Here is a 13,780-nt window from a genome sequence, read left to right on the forward strand (position 1 = left end):
GTTTCACTAGTAAACATCCAATCCTGATCACCTGGAAAGGCAGAGCAGGACTGCACTGTGTTCATGTTGATGTAAGTGGTGGTTACGTACACATGGGTGCTGGTAAAGGTGTTGCTCGGGCTCTGTCGATTTGTTTCACCGCTCACATTAACCGTGTAAGTCTGTGTTCGTGTTTGTGTATCTGGCTGCAGCACCATCACTTGCCGGGGCCAGGAGCACAGCAACAGGAGGATGGGATGGATGGTCCTGGCAGCTTCCGAGGCAGGACCTTGTGCAGCTGGTGCAGAGGGGACGTGCCTAGGTGGGAAGCAGCTCGGGGAATGCATGCTCAAGCACCTCCAAGTCCTTCGTGACTCCTGGAGGTGCAGATGTGGCCAGTGGTTGGCAGGCCTGTCTTCTTGGAAGGTCTGTGGATGCTGGGGCTGATCAATCACATGAGCTGCAACCACGTGCCATCCACATGACTGCATGGGTCTCTCTCCTCTTGCTCGTGAGCTAGTCCAGCTTCAAGTTCACCTTCTGCCGTTGCCAGCAGCCAGGCCTCTGGACCCACCCCCTCACCGGGTACACAGTGGGGCCACACAGAAAAGGATTGAGAATCGCCCTCAGAAAGAAGGTAGGATGGACTGTGGTGATTCGGTGCAGGGCTCAGTCAAACAAGGAAACCAACCAGCAGTTTGCTCATGTGTGACTAGCTCCTTGATCCCCCTTCTCTCCATTTTCCATCCTTATGCATATCATAGAATCGCAGAAGGGTTTGGGTTGGAAGGGACCTTAAAGCCCATCCAGTCCCAACCCCCCTGCCATGGGCAGGGACACCTTCTACCAGACCAGGTTGCTCCAAGCCCCGTCCAACCTGGCTTGAACACTGCCAGGGAGGGGGCAGCCACAGCTTCTCTGGGCAACCTGGGCCAGGCTCTCACCACCCTCACACCAAAGAATTTCTTCCTCAGATCTCATCTCAATCTCCCCTCTTTCAGTTTAAAACCGTTCCCCCTCGCCCTGTCACTCCATGCCCTTGTCAAAAGCCCCTCTCCAGCTTTCCTGTAGCCCCTTCAGGTACTGGAAGGTGCTAGAAGGTCTCCCCGCAGCCTTCTCTTCTCCAGGCTGAACAGCCCCAGCTCTCTCAGCCTGTCTCCAGAGCAGAGGGGCTCCAGCCCTCTGAGCATCTCCATGGCCTCCTCTGGACTCGCCCCAACAGCTCCGTGTCCTTCTGATGTTGGGCCCCAGAGCTGGACGCAGCACTGCAGGGGGGGTCTCACGGGAGCGGAGCAGAGGGGCAGAATCCCCTCCCTCGCCCTGCTGGCCACGCTGCTGGGGATGCAGCCCAGGACACGGGTGGCTTTCTGGGCTGCCAGCGCACGTTGCCGGCTCATGGTGAGCTTCTCATCACCCATCACCCCAAGTCCTTCTCCTCAGGGCTGCTCTCCATCCATTCTCCGCCCACCCTGTGTTTGTGCTTGGGATTGCCCCTACCCACGGGCAGGACCTTGCACTTGGCCTTGGTGAACTCCATGTGGTTCACACACTTCTCCAGCCCATCCAGGTCCCTCTGGATGCCATCCCTGCCCTCCAGCGTGTCACCGCACCGCACAGCTCGGTGTCGTCGGCGAACGTGCTGAGGACACACTCAATCCCACTGTCCATGTCGCCGACAGAGGCGTTAAACAGCGCCGGTCCCGATACCGGCCCCTGAGGGACGCCGCTCCTCACCGGTGTCCGCTTGGGCACCGACCCCCCGCGGGGCTGCACCGCCGGGCGCCAGGGCGGGCCCTGCCCGGGGCCTCCGCCCCCCGCCCCCGCCCGCCACCGGCCGCGCCCGCCCCCGTTGCCACGGCAGCGCGCGCTCCCACAACACCCGGTCCCTCGCGGAAGTAGATCCGGCGGCAACCTGACGGCGGCGGAAAGTAGTTCCTTGGTGACGGCGGCGGCGGCGGCGCCGCGACCCGGCAGCGCGGGAGGGCGGCGCGGAGGGATCGCGAGGAGGCGCCATATCCTTGCGCGGAGCGGAGGCGCCGGCGGGGGAGCAGTGCCCGGCCCGGCATGTTCAAGAACACGTTCCAGAGCGGGTTCCTCTCGGTGCTCTACAGCATCGGCAGCAAACCGCTGCAGATCTGGGACAAGAAGGTGAGGCGGCACCGGGGGCGGCGGGGCCGGGGGAGCAGCGCGGCCGCTCGCCTCAGCCTCCCGGGGCTGCGCGGCGGCACGACGGACCGCGGCCTACCGGGAAGCAGCCGGTGGGGCCTGGGCAGCCGTGGGGCCGATCGTGGCGGGTTACCGGGACCCTCCCCTGGGGTTGTTTGTTTGTTTTTGAGGGAAATGTGTTTTTATACAGTATCTTTTCTGCCCGTGCCGAGCAGCAGAGCCCCGCCCGGGAGCGGGCCCGGCCCGGTGTCAGGAGCTGCAGCGCTGCAAGAGCTGCGTTCTCCAGCGTTCTCCCGGAGAAACGGGCTGCTCCTGGCCTGGACGGGCGGACGCTTCCCTGGGTAAAAAACTGGCTGGATGGCCGGGCCCAAAGAGTTGTGGGGAATGGAGTTAAATCCAGCTGGTGGCCGGTCACCAGGGGTGTTCCCCAGGGCTCAGCGTTGGGGCCGGTTCTGTTCAATGTCTTTATCAATGACCTGGACGAGGGGATCGAGTGCACCCTCAGTCAGGTCACAGATGGCACCAGGTTGGGTGGGAGTGTTGCTGTGCTGGAGGGCAGGAGGCTCTGCAGAGGGGTCTGGACAGGCCGGATCCATGGGCTGAGGCCACTGTGTGAGGGTCAACAAGGCCAAGTGTCGGGTCCTGCACTTGGACACAACAACCCCACACACCGCTACAGGCTGGGGGAGAGTGGCTGGAAAGTGCCTGGTGGGAAAGGACCTGGGGGTGTTGGTCGATGGTGGCTGGATATGAGCCAGCAGTGTGCCCAGGTGGCCAAGAAGGCCACCAGCATCCTGGCTTGTATCAGCACCAGTGTGGCCAGCAGGACTAGGGCAGGGATCGTCCCCCTGGACTCGGCACTGGTGAGGCCACACCTCGAATCCTGGGTGCAGTTTTGGGCCCCTCACTACAAGAAAGACCTTGAGGTGCTGGAGCGAGTCCAGAGAAGGGCAACGGAGCTGGTGGAGGGTCTGGAGCACAAGTGTGATGAGGAGCGGCTGAGGGACCTGGGGGGGTTTAGCCTGGAGAAAAGGAGGCTGAGGGGAGACCTTCTCGCTCTCTACAACTGCCTGAAAGGAGGGTGTAGAGGGGTGGGGGTCGGTCTCTTCTCCCAGGTGACAAGTGACAGGACAAGAGGAAACAGCCTCAGGTTGCACCAGGGGAGGTTTAGGTTGGAGATCAGGGACAATTTCTTCCCCCAAAGGATTGTCAAGCGCTGGCACAGGCTGCCCAGGGCAGTGGTGGAGTGCCCATCCCTGGGGGGATTTAAAAGCCGTGTAGATGTGGTGCTGAGGGACATGGGTTAGTGGTGGGCTTGGCAGTGCTGGGTTAACGGTTGGACTCGATGATCTTAAAGGTCCTTTCCAACCTAAACGATTCTATAAGAGGCTACAAAAAATGTCAAACGCTGGCCATAGGCAGCAGAAACCAAACCAGCCCTTTGCCCCATCCGGCGGTTTCCCCACCGTGGCTGGGTGTAACTGGGATGGGGATCTTCCCTCCTACCTGACCCATTTTTTTCTACAGGCTTGCTAAAGGTATTTAAGGGTAGGCTGCGTGGTGGCTTTTAGGGTGTACAAGAAGTCACGAATGTTACGTTTGTTTTTCCTTCCTGTCTGTTCCCAGAGTGGTTCTGTTGGGATGGGGGACGGGCAGCGCAGACCCATCCCGTGTCCCATCCATCGGTCACCCGCGCAGCTCTGCGAAGAGCTGGGTTGCCTCGCGTAGCCTGGCTGTGCGCACGCGTCTGTGTTAGGGCTTTTGCACAAACATTTGTGACTTCAAAAAAGGATTGGCACCTTATTTGAGCGGTGTGGGGACGGGACACGTTAAAGACTTAGACAAAGGGATGTAGCCTGCCTCCAGACTGGATAAAACCACGAGCAATCTGGGCTGACCCTGCTTGGAGGTGGAGGTTGGACTGGAGACCTCCTGAGGTACCTTCTACCGTGAATTGTCCCGTGCAGGGTGATACCGTTTTGATCCTGCAGCTCGTGGGGTGGCCAGCAGGAACCTTGCTTGCAGGGTGGACGTAAGCAGCGGTCCAGTCGGGTGCAAGAGTTGTTGGATTGGCCAGAAAAGACTGATGAAGAATGTGGGGTTTCTGGTTTCTCTGCCTGTGTATGTCGGCGTGGCTCGCTCTTTCACCTCGCTTGTCCATTTAAAAGGAGTTGGGGTGGTGGGTTTGTGGTATCTTCAGCATTCCTGATCCGGTGCCCATGGTGTGTTTGCAGCAGCACGAGGCGAAGGGCAGCACTTAGGAGCTGAGAAAGAGAAGTCCCTCAGGTCTTTACTCCACTGCGTGTGGGTGTCATCTCCCCTGCTCAGCCCCTTCAGAAAGTCCTGCCCGTGCTGCTGACTCGCGTGTGGAGCGGTGTAGGGTTGGGGTTTCTGGAAGGGGGGAGAGCAACCAAAACTTTGCAGTAAGTGATCGCTGCTCTCTTCAGGAGAGCATGAAATGCACCCGTAGTTTTGGTGAGAATTGGAAACGAGGGGTTTGATGTTCTCCCCCGTCCTGGATGAATGCCCTGACGGCTGGATTTGGAGCTGTCCTAGTGTGGACTCACTTTGCAAAAGGTACCAGCAGATGGTGATTTCTTTTTTTTTTTTTAGATCTTAGGGAATCTCAAGCTTTTGTGACGTGGGGAAAACCATTTCTTATTTGGCTCTGGTAGGATGTGCACTGCTTGTGCTGACGGGGAGCGTGTGAAGTAGAGGCTTCTTCATTTGATACAGGTGTAGGAATGAGGCACTGGAAGCCTTTCCTTGTTGTGAGCATTTGTAACCTCCCTCGCAGTAGTAGGATACGTCCTTCCCTTCTCTCCCTTCTCCCTCTGGGCAGGCCTTGGCAGCAAACCCTGCCAAGCCCAATCTGTCCTGGTCACCAGCATCCTGTCCCAGGGGACTGTGGCAGGACTGAAGTGTCCAGGCCTCGGGAAGAGCACAGTGACTTTCCCACCATCCCTGCAGGCAGAGGTTCCTCACTCAGCCTCGTCCGCAGAGAGCCGGTAACTGCTGGGCTGTGCTCTCTTCTCCTGCCTTCCAGCGCTGCGTGTGCCTGGTTTGGAGACCCGTTTGCAAGGTGTTTTCTGTCTGCCTTCCAGCGCTTCGTTGTGCAGAGTCCTCTGTTTATTCCTGCAGCGTCCTGCCACCATGGTCCCCCCGCCGACGCGTGGACACACGCCAGCCGGTCTCCAGGGGACACGCTAACGCTTTTCCGCAGAGCAGATGGGAACGGTTTGATGAAACTTGTCAAACCTATCGATCCTCTTGCTAATTTCTCCATATTCCTTCTGCTGCTGCGTCGACACGGGATGTCGGTAGCGATTCCAAATGCCGTTGGGAGGACACGAGGTCAGCGAGCGTTCAATACCCGTCTGAATGTCGACTGTGTGCTCTGCCACCAGCGTGCAGATAGCGATCGCCCTGCTGAACGCAGCCAGGATCAAGCCCCTGCGAACGCTGGGGCGGGTTCCTCCCTTGCAGCCCTTCTCGGAATCGTTAGTTCTCTCGCACAGCGTCCTTGGCTGGGTTGCCCCAGATGTCTGCATCTCAAATAGAGCAGGCCGGGCTGCTCCCTCCTCCTCCCCGACCCTCTGTGCACCAGGTGCTACAGCAGAGCCAGGCAGCTCCTGCTTTTTCCTCTTCTTTTGCTCCTTTTCCCTTCCTGGGGCAGGGAGGTGGCACAAGGCGCCTGTTCTGGACCCACCACTGGCTTCCAGAAGTGCTGGCCTGTCCCGAGGTGAGGATGCACCCATGCCTACTGTAGTCTGGGTGATGGCACCACCCGTGCCGTTACAGCTTGCTGTTGCTGGCCCAAGCCCATCACCTAACGATGGGGTGGCCACAACGATGCGGGAGCGAGCCTCCAGAGGTCGGCCGTGGACCATGGCATCCCCTCCACCAGCGGGTGGGCGGCTGGGCCTGGGGAGGATTGCTCCTTCCTGCTTTTCCTCTGGTCTTTGTTACGTTTGACTAGTGTTGCTAGCAGCAACGGCGGCATCAAGAAATACGTGTGTTGAGATGCAGCTGTCTGCGAGGCTGCTGCTCCCTCCAAACCCTGTGAGATCTGAGGTTTCCATCTGCCAAAAAAAGCTTTTTCGGTTTGTCTTTGGACAGCAGGTAACTTGCCTAATATCCACTGCATCAGGATAACTGGGATGTGAAGAGCTTTTATTTTCTAAGAAGGTCTATAACCCTTTTTTCCAGCTTCAAAAATCCACCTTCTTAGGCTTAAGGTGGCTAGAAGGTATTGGCCAAGTAAAAATGTGGAGTGTTTTGTTTAGATTTCTAAAATTTTCTTATATCTTCCCTTTCTGATCTTCTGTGAGGTAGGGGAAAGCCCCTGAAGACCAGGAGCTCTGGCTGAGCTGCCACTGCGAGCACGGCAGGACTGTCCCTCCCGCCCTGCACGGCACAGAGCTGGCGGCTGTGCCTGATGGAGCTGGAGGTCGCCTCTTGGTCCGTGTGAGCCTGTTGGGAAGGGACTCCCAGAGCTGGCGGGGGAAGAGAAGTGCTCCTCTGGCTGTGACCAAAGTGTGTCCCCCATCAGGGAGGCAGGAGGTGAGCTCAGCCCCCAGCGGGGATCCAGGCTCTGGAGCGAGCTGAGGGGCTGAGCTGGGACGTGTGGCACCACCGAGTCCCACAGAGCAGCACTTTGAGCCCCTGTTGGAGGTGAGCACTTCTGATGCCCTGCAGCCTTATCTTACCGAAATGGTGAGGCTGCTGGCACTGCTGATGCAGCCGGTGCTGGATCACAGACTCCCAGCATGGCTGGGGTGGGAAGGGCCCTCTGGAGATCATCCAACCCAGCCCCTGCCCAAGCAGGGTCACCCACAGCATGTTGCACAGAGTCGTATCCAGGTAGGTTTGAATATCTCCAGAGCAGGAGCCTCCCCACCCTCCCTGGGCAGCCTGTGCCCGGGCTCTGGCACCCTCCAAGTCAAGAAGTTTTCCCTCATATTCAGATGGAACTTCCCATGTCTCAGTTTGTGCCCGTTGCCCCTTGTCCTGGTGCTGGGCACCACTGAGAAGAGTCTGGCCCCATCCCCTTGACACCCCCCCTAAGGTATCTGTAAGCATTGATCAGATCCCCCCCTCAGGCTGCTCTTCTCCAGCTGAACAGCCCCAGCTCCCTCAGCCTCTCCTCGGAGCAGAGATGCTCCAGTCCAGACGAGTTGGATGTCATGCTCCAAACGTCTGTGCGTCTGTCCTGCCGCCTGCTGTTGTGCAGAAGGGCGCCTGCGCGACCCAGCTGCTCTCTCCCTGCAGCTGGGCAGTAGTGCAGCTCACAAAAACTTATCCCGAGCTAGGTGGGACTGGGAGGAAGGGCTCTGCTGCAGTCCGGCCCCGTTCTGTACTTACCTCCTCTCTTTTCTGCTGTCTTTCATCCTGTTTCTGGCAATGCTGAGGACGAAGAGTTGCTTCTTTTCATTGTCCCTGTGATCTGGGGAAGGAAAGCCTGGGTGCAGATAGAAACGCTGCTGACTAATTGGTTTAAAGCATGTTTAGCTGTTTTCTCTCTTACTGTTAATCCTGTAAGGATCCTCTCTCTGAGCTTAATGTTTTCTGGAAGTATCTGTGCAGGCTCGAGGCAGAGTTAGGAGCAGCCTGGCAGGGTGAGCTGCACTCAGGCTCAGCAGCAGCAGCTGGGTGATGCAGGCTGAGGTGTCTTGGAAGTGCTTAGTGCAGAGACAGGCCAGGGGGGTGGGCTGCTCACAGGGCTTCTCTCTCTCTTCCAGCAAATGTGTGCGACGTCACCCCAGTAGGTCCCTCTGAAGAAATGAACTTTGAAGATGAATTGCTAAACCTGTAAATGGTTTTGACTGGAACCATCCCATTAGAAGCTTAATGTATCCTGTGTATTAGCAGCGGTGAGAGGTGCTGAAGAAATGAATTCATGGAGCCGGAAAGAGCATTGCAATTTGCTGATGTAGCATTGAGGGCTTCATTAGCAAAAGAGCCTTTTAAATGGAGATAAATTTGATGGGAAGTGAGCTGCTTCGTTAAAAAAAATAAATCCTCAGGCCCTGGGATTCAGCCATGTTGCTCGTGGAGAAAAATGAATTTGTGTTGGCTCCTGGTTCTGGCCCTGGCCTCCCTGAGCTCTGTGGGGAGCTGGCTGCGTCCGAGGAGCCAAATCCCCGTGCCCCTCAGCAGGGCAGACGATGGCCCTGCGCTTGCGTGCGCTGTAATTATGAAGAATTTTAACCAGTCTCTCATCTGGTCCTGCTCTTCCACAGAGGCAGTCGGCCATGCCCAGCAGTAGAGGCTAAGACCCCTCGGTGACCAGTGGCTGGCTCGTGGCTCCCTTTGCTTGCCCCTGTAGTGCTCGTACTTGTTTTTACCCTTTATCCCACTCCAGTTTGATCTCGCTCTGACACTTTTCTGTTTGTTTATTTGGGCCTCTAACACGAGGCGTGAGTCACGTGTGTTCACTGTAGCGTGTTTTGAGAGATCCAAGTCTTGCACTCGGTGTCCATAAACTCGTGCTTGGAGTCCTGACCCTCTGGGGTGGTGATCAAAGCCTTGGAAACAGCGATGTCCAGGACAAGAGGAACCAAGTGAACGTTGATGGGTCCTCCTGGGATCTTTTCCCCCCTCTTGATGGAGCTGTGGGCACCTCTTGTTTCCCTCTCCAGTAACATCTGTGCTCTCTGCTCCACTTCCAGGTGCGCAATGGCCACATCAAGCGAATCACTGACAATGACATTCAGTCGCTGGTGCTGGAGATCGAAGGAACTAACGTCAGGTAGGAGAAGGCATCATCTTCTACCCTAGTGTGCCCAGGGGTCTTGGCCCTCGAGCAGAGAGGAAGGTGTTGGTGCCCAGCAGACAGCTCCTTCAGACTCTGCTGCAATCTCTGTGTCAATAAATTGAAGAATATGATCTGGGGTCACTGTGGCACTGTACCGTGCCTTTCCCTGGACGTGCTTGTAGAGCTCTCTGTCATCCTCAGCGGGACTAAGATAAAAAGTAAAAAAGTCCCGTTATTTTTCCATCACTTAGGGGGGAAAAAAGCAATATTTGATACCCAGTCTCCAGTCAGTGCCGCCAATTACTGAGAAAGCAGCGCTCTGCCTTCTGCATCTTTTATTGTCCTGCTCTGCAGCTCTCCTGACAGCAGGAAGATCAAAGGGAGATTTATGAGGGGAGTTGCTTATGGAGCTTCACTTAGCAACCTCGTCTCCATCGACCGAGGAGAGAGACAGCAGCTCCAGGAGCGGGTTCAGAGTCTCCAAGGCTCCTCCAGGGGTGATTCAGTGCAGGGCGCTCCTTATAAGGGCAGCGGAGACTCCTCTCCTGCAGACAGCCTGAGCCAACGCTTCTCTTCCTCCCAAGATGTGTTGATACAGACCTTGCCAGGCGTGACGTGTACTTCTAGGGCTCATGACCTCTGTTTTCCCAACCATATAGAGCACACAGGGCCTCTGCTGTGTTCTGGAGGGCTCTACCTGTTCAGTCAAGGGTAAGAGGAGGTTGTGTTGAGAAACAGTGCTGACGTGGCCTTGAAATTGGGGAGGTGAAGCTGTCCAGGAAGGTGTTTCATGCCCTGGGTGAGAGAAGTGGGATTTGAAATTCATTCTTCGGGCCTTTTATCTTATTCTCCCTGCAGCTACCTCTGAAACTCTTCCTCCTGTTACAGGAGGCCCTGATTGCTGCTGAGATCTTACAATCACAGCTGTTTGTTTCTCTGCCTGTCCTCCAAGACTGTGTCAGGTCAAGGGAGAGACCTGGGACTCGGGCTGCTTTGTGCCATGTCCTAAAGCATTTTTCTGTCCCTCTCAGTACCACGTACATCACGTGCCCTGCAGACCCAAAGAAGACCCTGGGCATCAAACTACCTTTCCTAGTGATGATCATCAAGAACCTGAAGAAATACTTCACTTTTGAAGTGCAGGTGAGGAGCGTGCAGCGGGGAGGCCCCTCGAGGGACCAGCGAGGAAGGTGCCAGGCAGCCCGCAGCCTTATGTTGGAACTTGTCCCAGGCAGCCCGTGGTCCCCAAAGCAATTTGGCCTTTTTGGCCATGGGATGTGTCAGGTCTTCTGCTCTGGGGGCATCAGCCAGCTCACAAGCACGTCGTTGCTATTCCTGAAAATGGGTCTGTTTCCTGTGTTAAAAATATTTCTGCTGTGAAATGGAGGGGTGGGAGCAGGAGAGCCGGGCAGAGCCTGAGCCTAGAGCAGCGGCTGTCTGGGGGAGCTGGGGCCCCGCCACCTGGGTCAGCAGCCTGTCTCCTTGCCCCAGGTGCTCGATGACAAGAACGTACGGCGACGGTTCCGGGCCAGTAACTACCAGAGCACGACTCGGGTGAAGCCCTTCATCTGCACCATGCCCATGCGGCTGGACGATGGCTGGAACCAAATCCAGTTCAACCTGTCGGACTTCACGCGCCGGGCTTACGGGACAAATTACATCGAGACCCTGCGAGTCCAGGTGAGAAGCGGGTGTGTCCTGCCCACAGAAACCAGTGGTGGGGAACCTTCCTGCTGGCTGGGACAGCCTTCCTGTAAACTGGGAATCCGGGTTTAGCCCTGACTGGTTGCAGGAGGGGAGCAAAGGCCCAACTGAGGCAGCAGAGCTCTTGGGCTCCTTCATCCCAGTCTAGTCCAGTGAAGCAAAACACTCAGCAAACACTCAGCAAATTTGCTGATGACACCAAACTGGGAGGGGTGGCCGATACACCAGCAGGCTGCACTGCCATTCAGCGAGACCTGGCCAGGCTGGAGAGCTGGGCAGGGAGGAACCTTGTGAAGTTCAACCAAGGCAAGTGTAGGGTCCTGCACCTTGGGAGGAATAACCCCATGCACCGGTACAGGTTGGGGGCTGATCTACTGGAGAGCAGCTCTGAGAGAAGGACCTGGGAGTTCTGGTGGACAGCAAGTTCACCGTGAGCCAACAATGTGCCCTTGAGGCCAGGAAGGCCAATGGTGTCCTGGGGTGCGTGAGGAAGAGTGTGGCCAACAGGTCAAGGGAGGTTATCCTGCCCCTCTACACGGCCCTGGTGAGGCCACATCTGGAGTAACTGTGGGCAGTTCTGGGCCCCCCAGTTCAAGACAGACAAGGAGCTGCTGGAGAGAGTCCAGCGGAGGGGTATGGAGATGGTCAGAGGGCTGGAGCATCTCTGCTCCGAGGAGAGGCTGAGGGAGCTGGGGCTGTTCAGCTGGAGAAGAGCAGACTGAGGGGGGATCTGATCAATGCTTACAGATACCTTAGGGGGGGTGTCAAGGGGATGGGGCCAGACTCTTCTCAGTGGTGCCCAGCGCCAGGACAAGGGGCAACGGGCACAAACTGAGACATGGGAAGTTCCACCTGAAAATGAGGGAAAACTCCTTGACTTGGAGGGTGCCAGAGCCCTGGCACAGGCTGCCCAGGGAAGGTGGGGAGGCTCCTGCTCTGGAGATATTCAAAACCGCCTGGACACGACCCTGTGCAACGTGCATCTAACGCAAAGCAGAGGGCATGGGCCAACGTTTCTTCTCTGATGGCCTGTCAGATTCAGAGAGGGGCAGTGAGGTCTCGTCTCCAGCTGCTGAGCCAAGGAATCCAGGCTGCTGCATGTCAGCAAAGCTGAATGTGGAAAGAGCACATGGAAAATGGACTGACTCTTTGTTTTGACTCTCAGATCCACGCCAACTGTCGCATCCGACGCGTGTACTTCTCTGACCGGCTCTACTCAGAGGATGAGCTCCCAGCTGAGTTCAAGCTGTATCTGCCTGTCCAGAACAAGGCCAAGGTGAGCTAGCCATGGGCAAGGAGGGTGGGAGCAGCAGCTGGGCCAGGCTAGTATTCCCTTTCCTCCTCCCACTGCCTTCCCAGTCCAGAGTCTCCTCTAGCAGCAGAGCTCTTACCAGCTTTGGCCACCAGCCCAGGAGCCCCCTCCCTGCTGCCGGGGGGGGGAGCAGTCTGTCGGGGGTGCCTTGCTGAGTGGCTTTCCTGCCAGAACATGTGGCAGTTGTCATTCCCATCTAGGAGCAAGGCGGGCTGTGCAGGTGCTCCCCACGTCCTTCCTCTTCATGTGGAAGGACCCTGGGCAGGGTGGCAGCCTCCCGGCGTCTCTCCGGAGCTTTCACCCGTGACTCAGCACAGCAGCTTCGCTCTTCAGAGCTAGCTGCAGCTCCACACTTGCCTTCCAGGAGAGATGCTGTTTGTGTCCCTCTAGCCCAAATTTCCTCCCCTCTGATCTCTTCCCTGCCCAGTGCAGACGGTGGTGCTGTGAGGTGGGAAGGGGGTAGGCAAGGTTGTGGCTGCCCAGCAGCCAAGCTCTGCTCTTACGGTGATGGAGGAGGAGTCCCTGGCATATTGACAGCAGTCTTGAAACTTGTGAGGAAGCACCTTCTTTGCCAGGGCCAGCCTGTCCCAGTGCAGAGGATGCTTTTAGCAGAGAAGATTCCAGGAGCTGAGGGAGGATGGTGGGTGCTGGTCTTACTGGGAGGTAGAAGGCAGCGTTAACAGGAGGTAACGCCTCTGGGGAACCTCTCGCTGCCTTCTGGGCTGTAGCAGCCTCCTGGGGGTGTCTGGGGAATGCTTGGAGCCCTCCCAGTACAGTTGTCTTGGTGCTGCTGAGTCTAATAAGTGTCTCCTTTCTTCTCCCTGCTCTGTCCAGCAATAACAGCACGTCGGGAAGAGATGCAAGAAATGTTGGGGTCAGTAGGAAAACAAAAGCAGGTGGAAGAGAAGGCCCTGCTGAGACCAAGTCTTAGATCAGCTCACCTTGCCTAGGGTAACTTTGATTCCTCTGATATCCCTCGTCTGGACAGGACACAGTTCACCATGTAGTCTGGGACTGTGGTGTTGGTGTGCAGGTTGTACAGAACCAGGGTTTTCCTAGCTGTTCTAACGTGCTGAGCCTGAACTCTGCGAGTGGCCTGGTACCCGATCTCGTGTTGCACAGAGGGGTTGGTTAAGTGTGCCCTCTTGAAGATACCAGGTTTTTTTTTTCTTTCCTTGTTTTCCACCTCTTGTTTTATATATGTTCTAAATATGGATGTAATACTCCCTGTTGGAAAGTTATTAAACGTTTGACTCTGTAAGGCTGCTTCTGGCTTCTTCCTCCTTTGATGGATCCTTTAACACATGTTAACGCTTCAGAAAGTGCCGAAGAATTTCTTTAGGAGCCCAGATGTTAGAATTTGCCTCTGAATTTGACTTGGATTGGCAGCCTCGCTGTTTAAGGGACAGCACGGACGTGAACAGCAGCAATCTGGAGAGAGGGAAAATAGTGAGGTTTCCAGAGAGGAGACAGGGTCTGTCTGCAGTCCGGGAGGTTTGTGGTGCTCTGCCTGTGACAGAAACTCGTGCTGTTCACTTTTAGTACATGGAAGTGTTTTTTTTTATTCCCTTCCTACTTTAAGCCATTTTTCCCAGCAGTGACAAATTGGTGTTACCTGCCTGTCAGGGCACAGCTCTGTCCGCAGTGTAGTTAAACAACTCCAGCTCTCAGCCAAGCCTGTAGCAGCTACTTATAGCAAGAGGCACACAATAGTCTTCCAGCTGCCAAATTGTCCCTTTCCCCCAGGGGATCAAAGGGGAGGTTTAGCAAAGCAGCGTTAACAGGAGCGGAAAGTCTTTTCCTGTGCTGGAGCTGCCCTTCTCTGCCTCAAACCCATCTGCCTTTGTTGTGGAAAGGCTCGT

At 56.4% G+C, this 13,780-nt stretch overlaps 1 protein-coding gene across 2 annotated transcripts; it reads left to right on the forward strand.

Moving 5' to 3' along the window:
• The first annotated feature begins 1,961 nt into the window (after positions 1–1,961).
• On the forward strand, positions 1,962–13,179 carry CFAP20 (cilia and flagella associated protein 20). 2 transcript variants are annotated; one of them, XM_068411417.1, is made up of 6 exons: positions 1,963–2,127; positions 8,817–8,896; positions 9,934–10,045; positions 10,394–10,582; positions 11,772–11,882; positions 12,753–13,179. In XM_068411417.1, the coding sequence occupies exons 1-6, from the start codon at positions 2,044–2,046 to the stop codon at positions 12,756–12,758; spliced, it is 582 nt and encodes a 193-aa protein (XP_068267518.1). In that variant the 5' UTR covers positions 1,963–2,043; the 3' UTR covers positions 12,759–13,179. The 2 variants fall into 2 exon arrangements, with proteins under 2 accessions (XP_068267517.1, XP_068267518.1); XM_068411416.1 differs by lacking the exon at positions 12,753–13,179 and having other exon boundaries at positions 1,962–2,127; positions 11,772–11,891.
• Positions 13,180–13,780: the final 601 nt, after the last annotated feature.

This window comes from Nyctibius grandis, chromosome 12 (assembly GCF_013368605.1).
Source record: "Nyctibius grandis isolate bNycGra1 chromosome 12, bNycGra1.pri, whole genome shotgun sequence".
NCBI lineage: Eukaryota > Metazoa > Chordata > Aves > Nyctibiiformes > Nyctibiidae > Nyctibius > Nyctibius grandis.

What these genes read in the sequence shown, in the direction of transcription:
- CFAP20 (XM_068411416.1), top strand. Translation starts at nt 2,044, where the DNA reads ATGTTCAAGAACACGTTCCAGAGCGGGTTCCTCTCGGTGCTCTACAGC. An exon ending in TGCAGATCTGGGACAAGAAG is followed by an intron (nt 2,128 to 8,816) that starts GTGAGGCGGCAC and finishes CTCCACTTCCAG; the next exon opens with GTGCGCAATGGCCACATCAA. An exon ending in TCGAGACCCTGCGAGTCCAG is followed by an intron (nt 10,583 to 11,771) that starts GTGAGAAGCGGG and finishes TTTGACTCTCAG; the next exon opens with ATCCACGCCAACTGTCGCAT.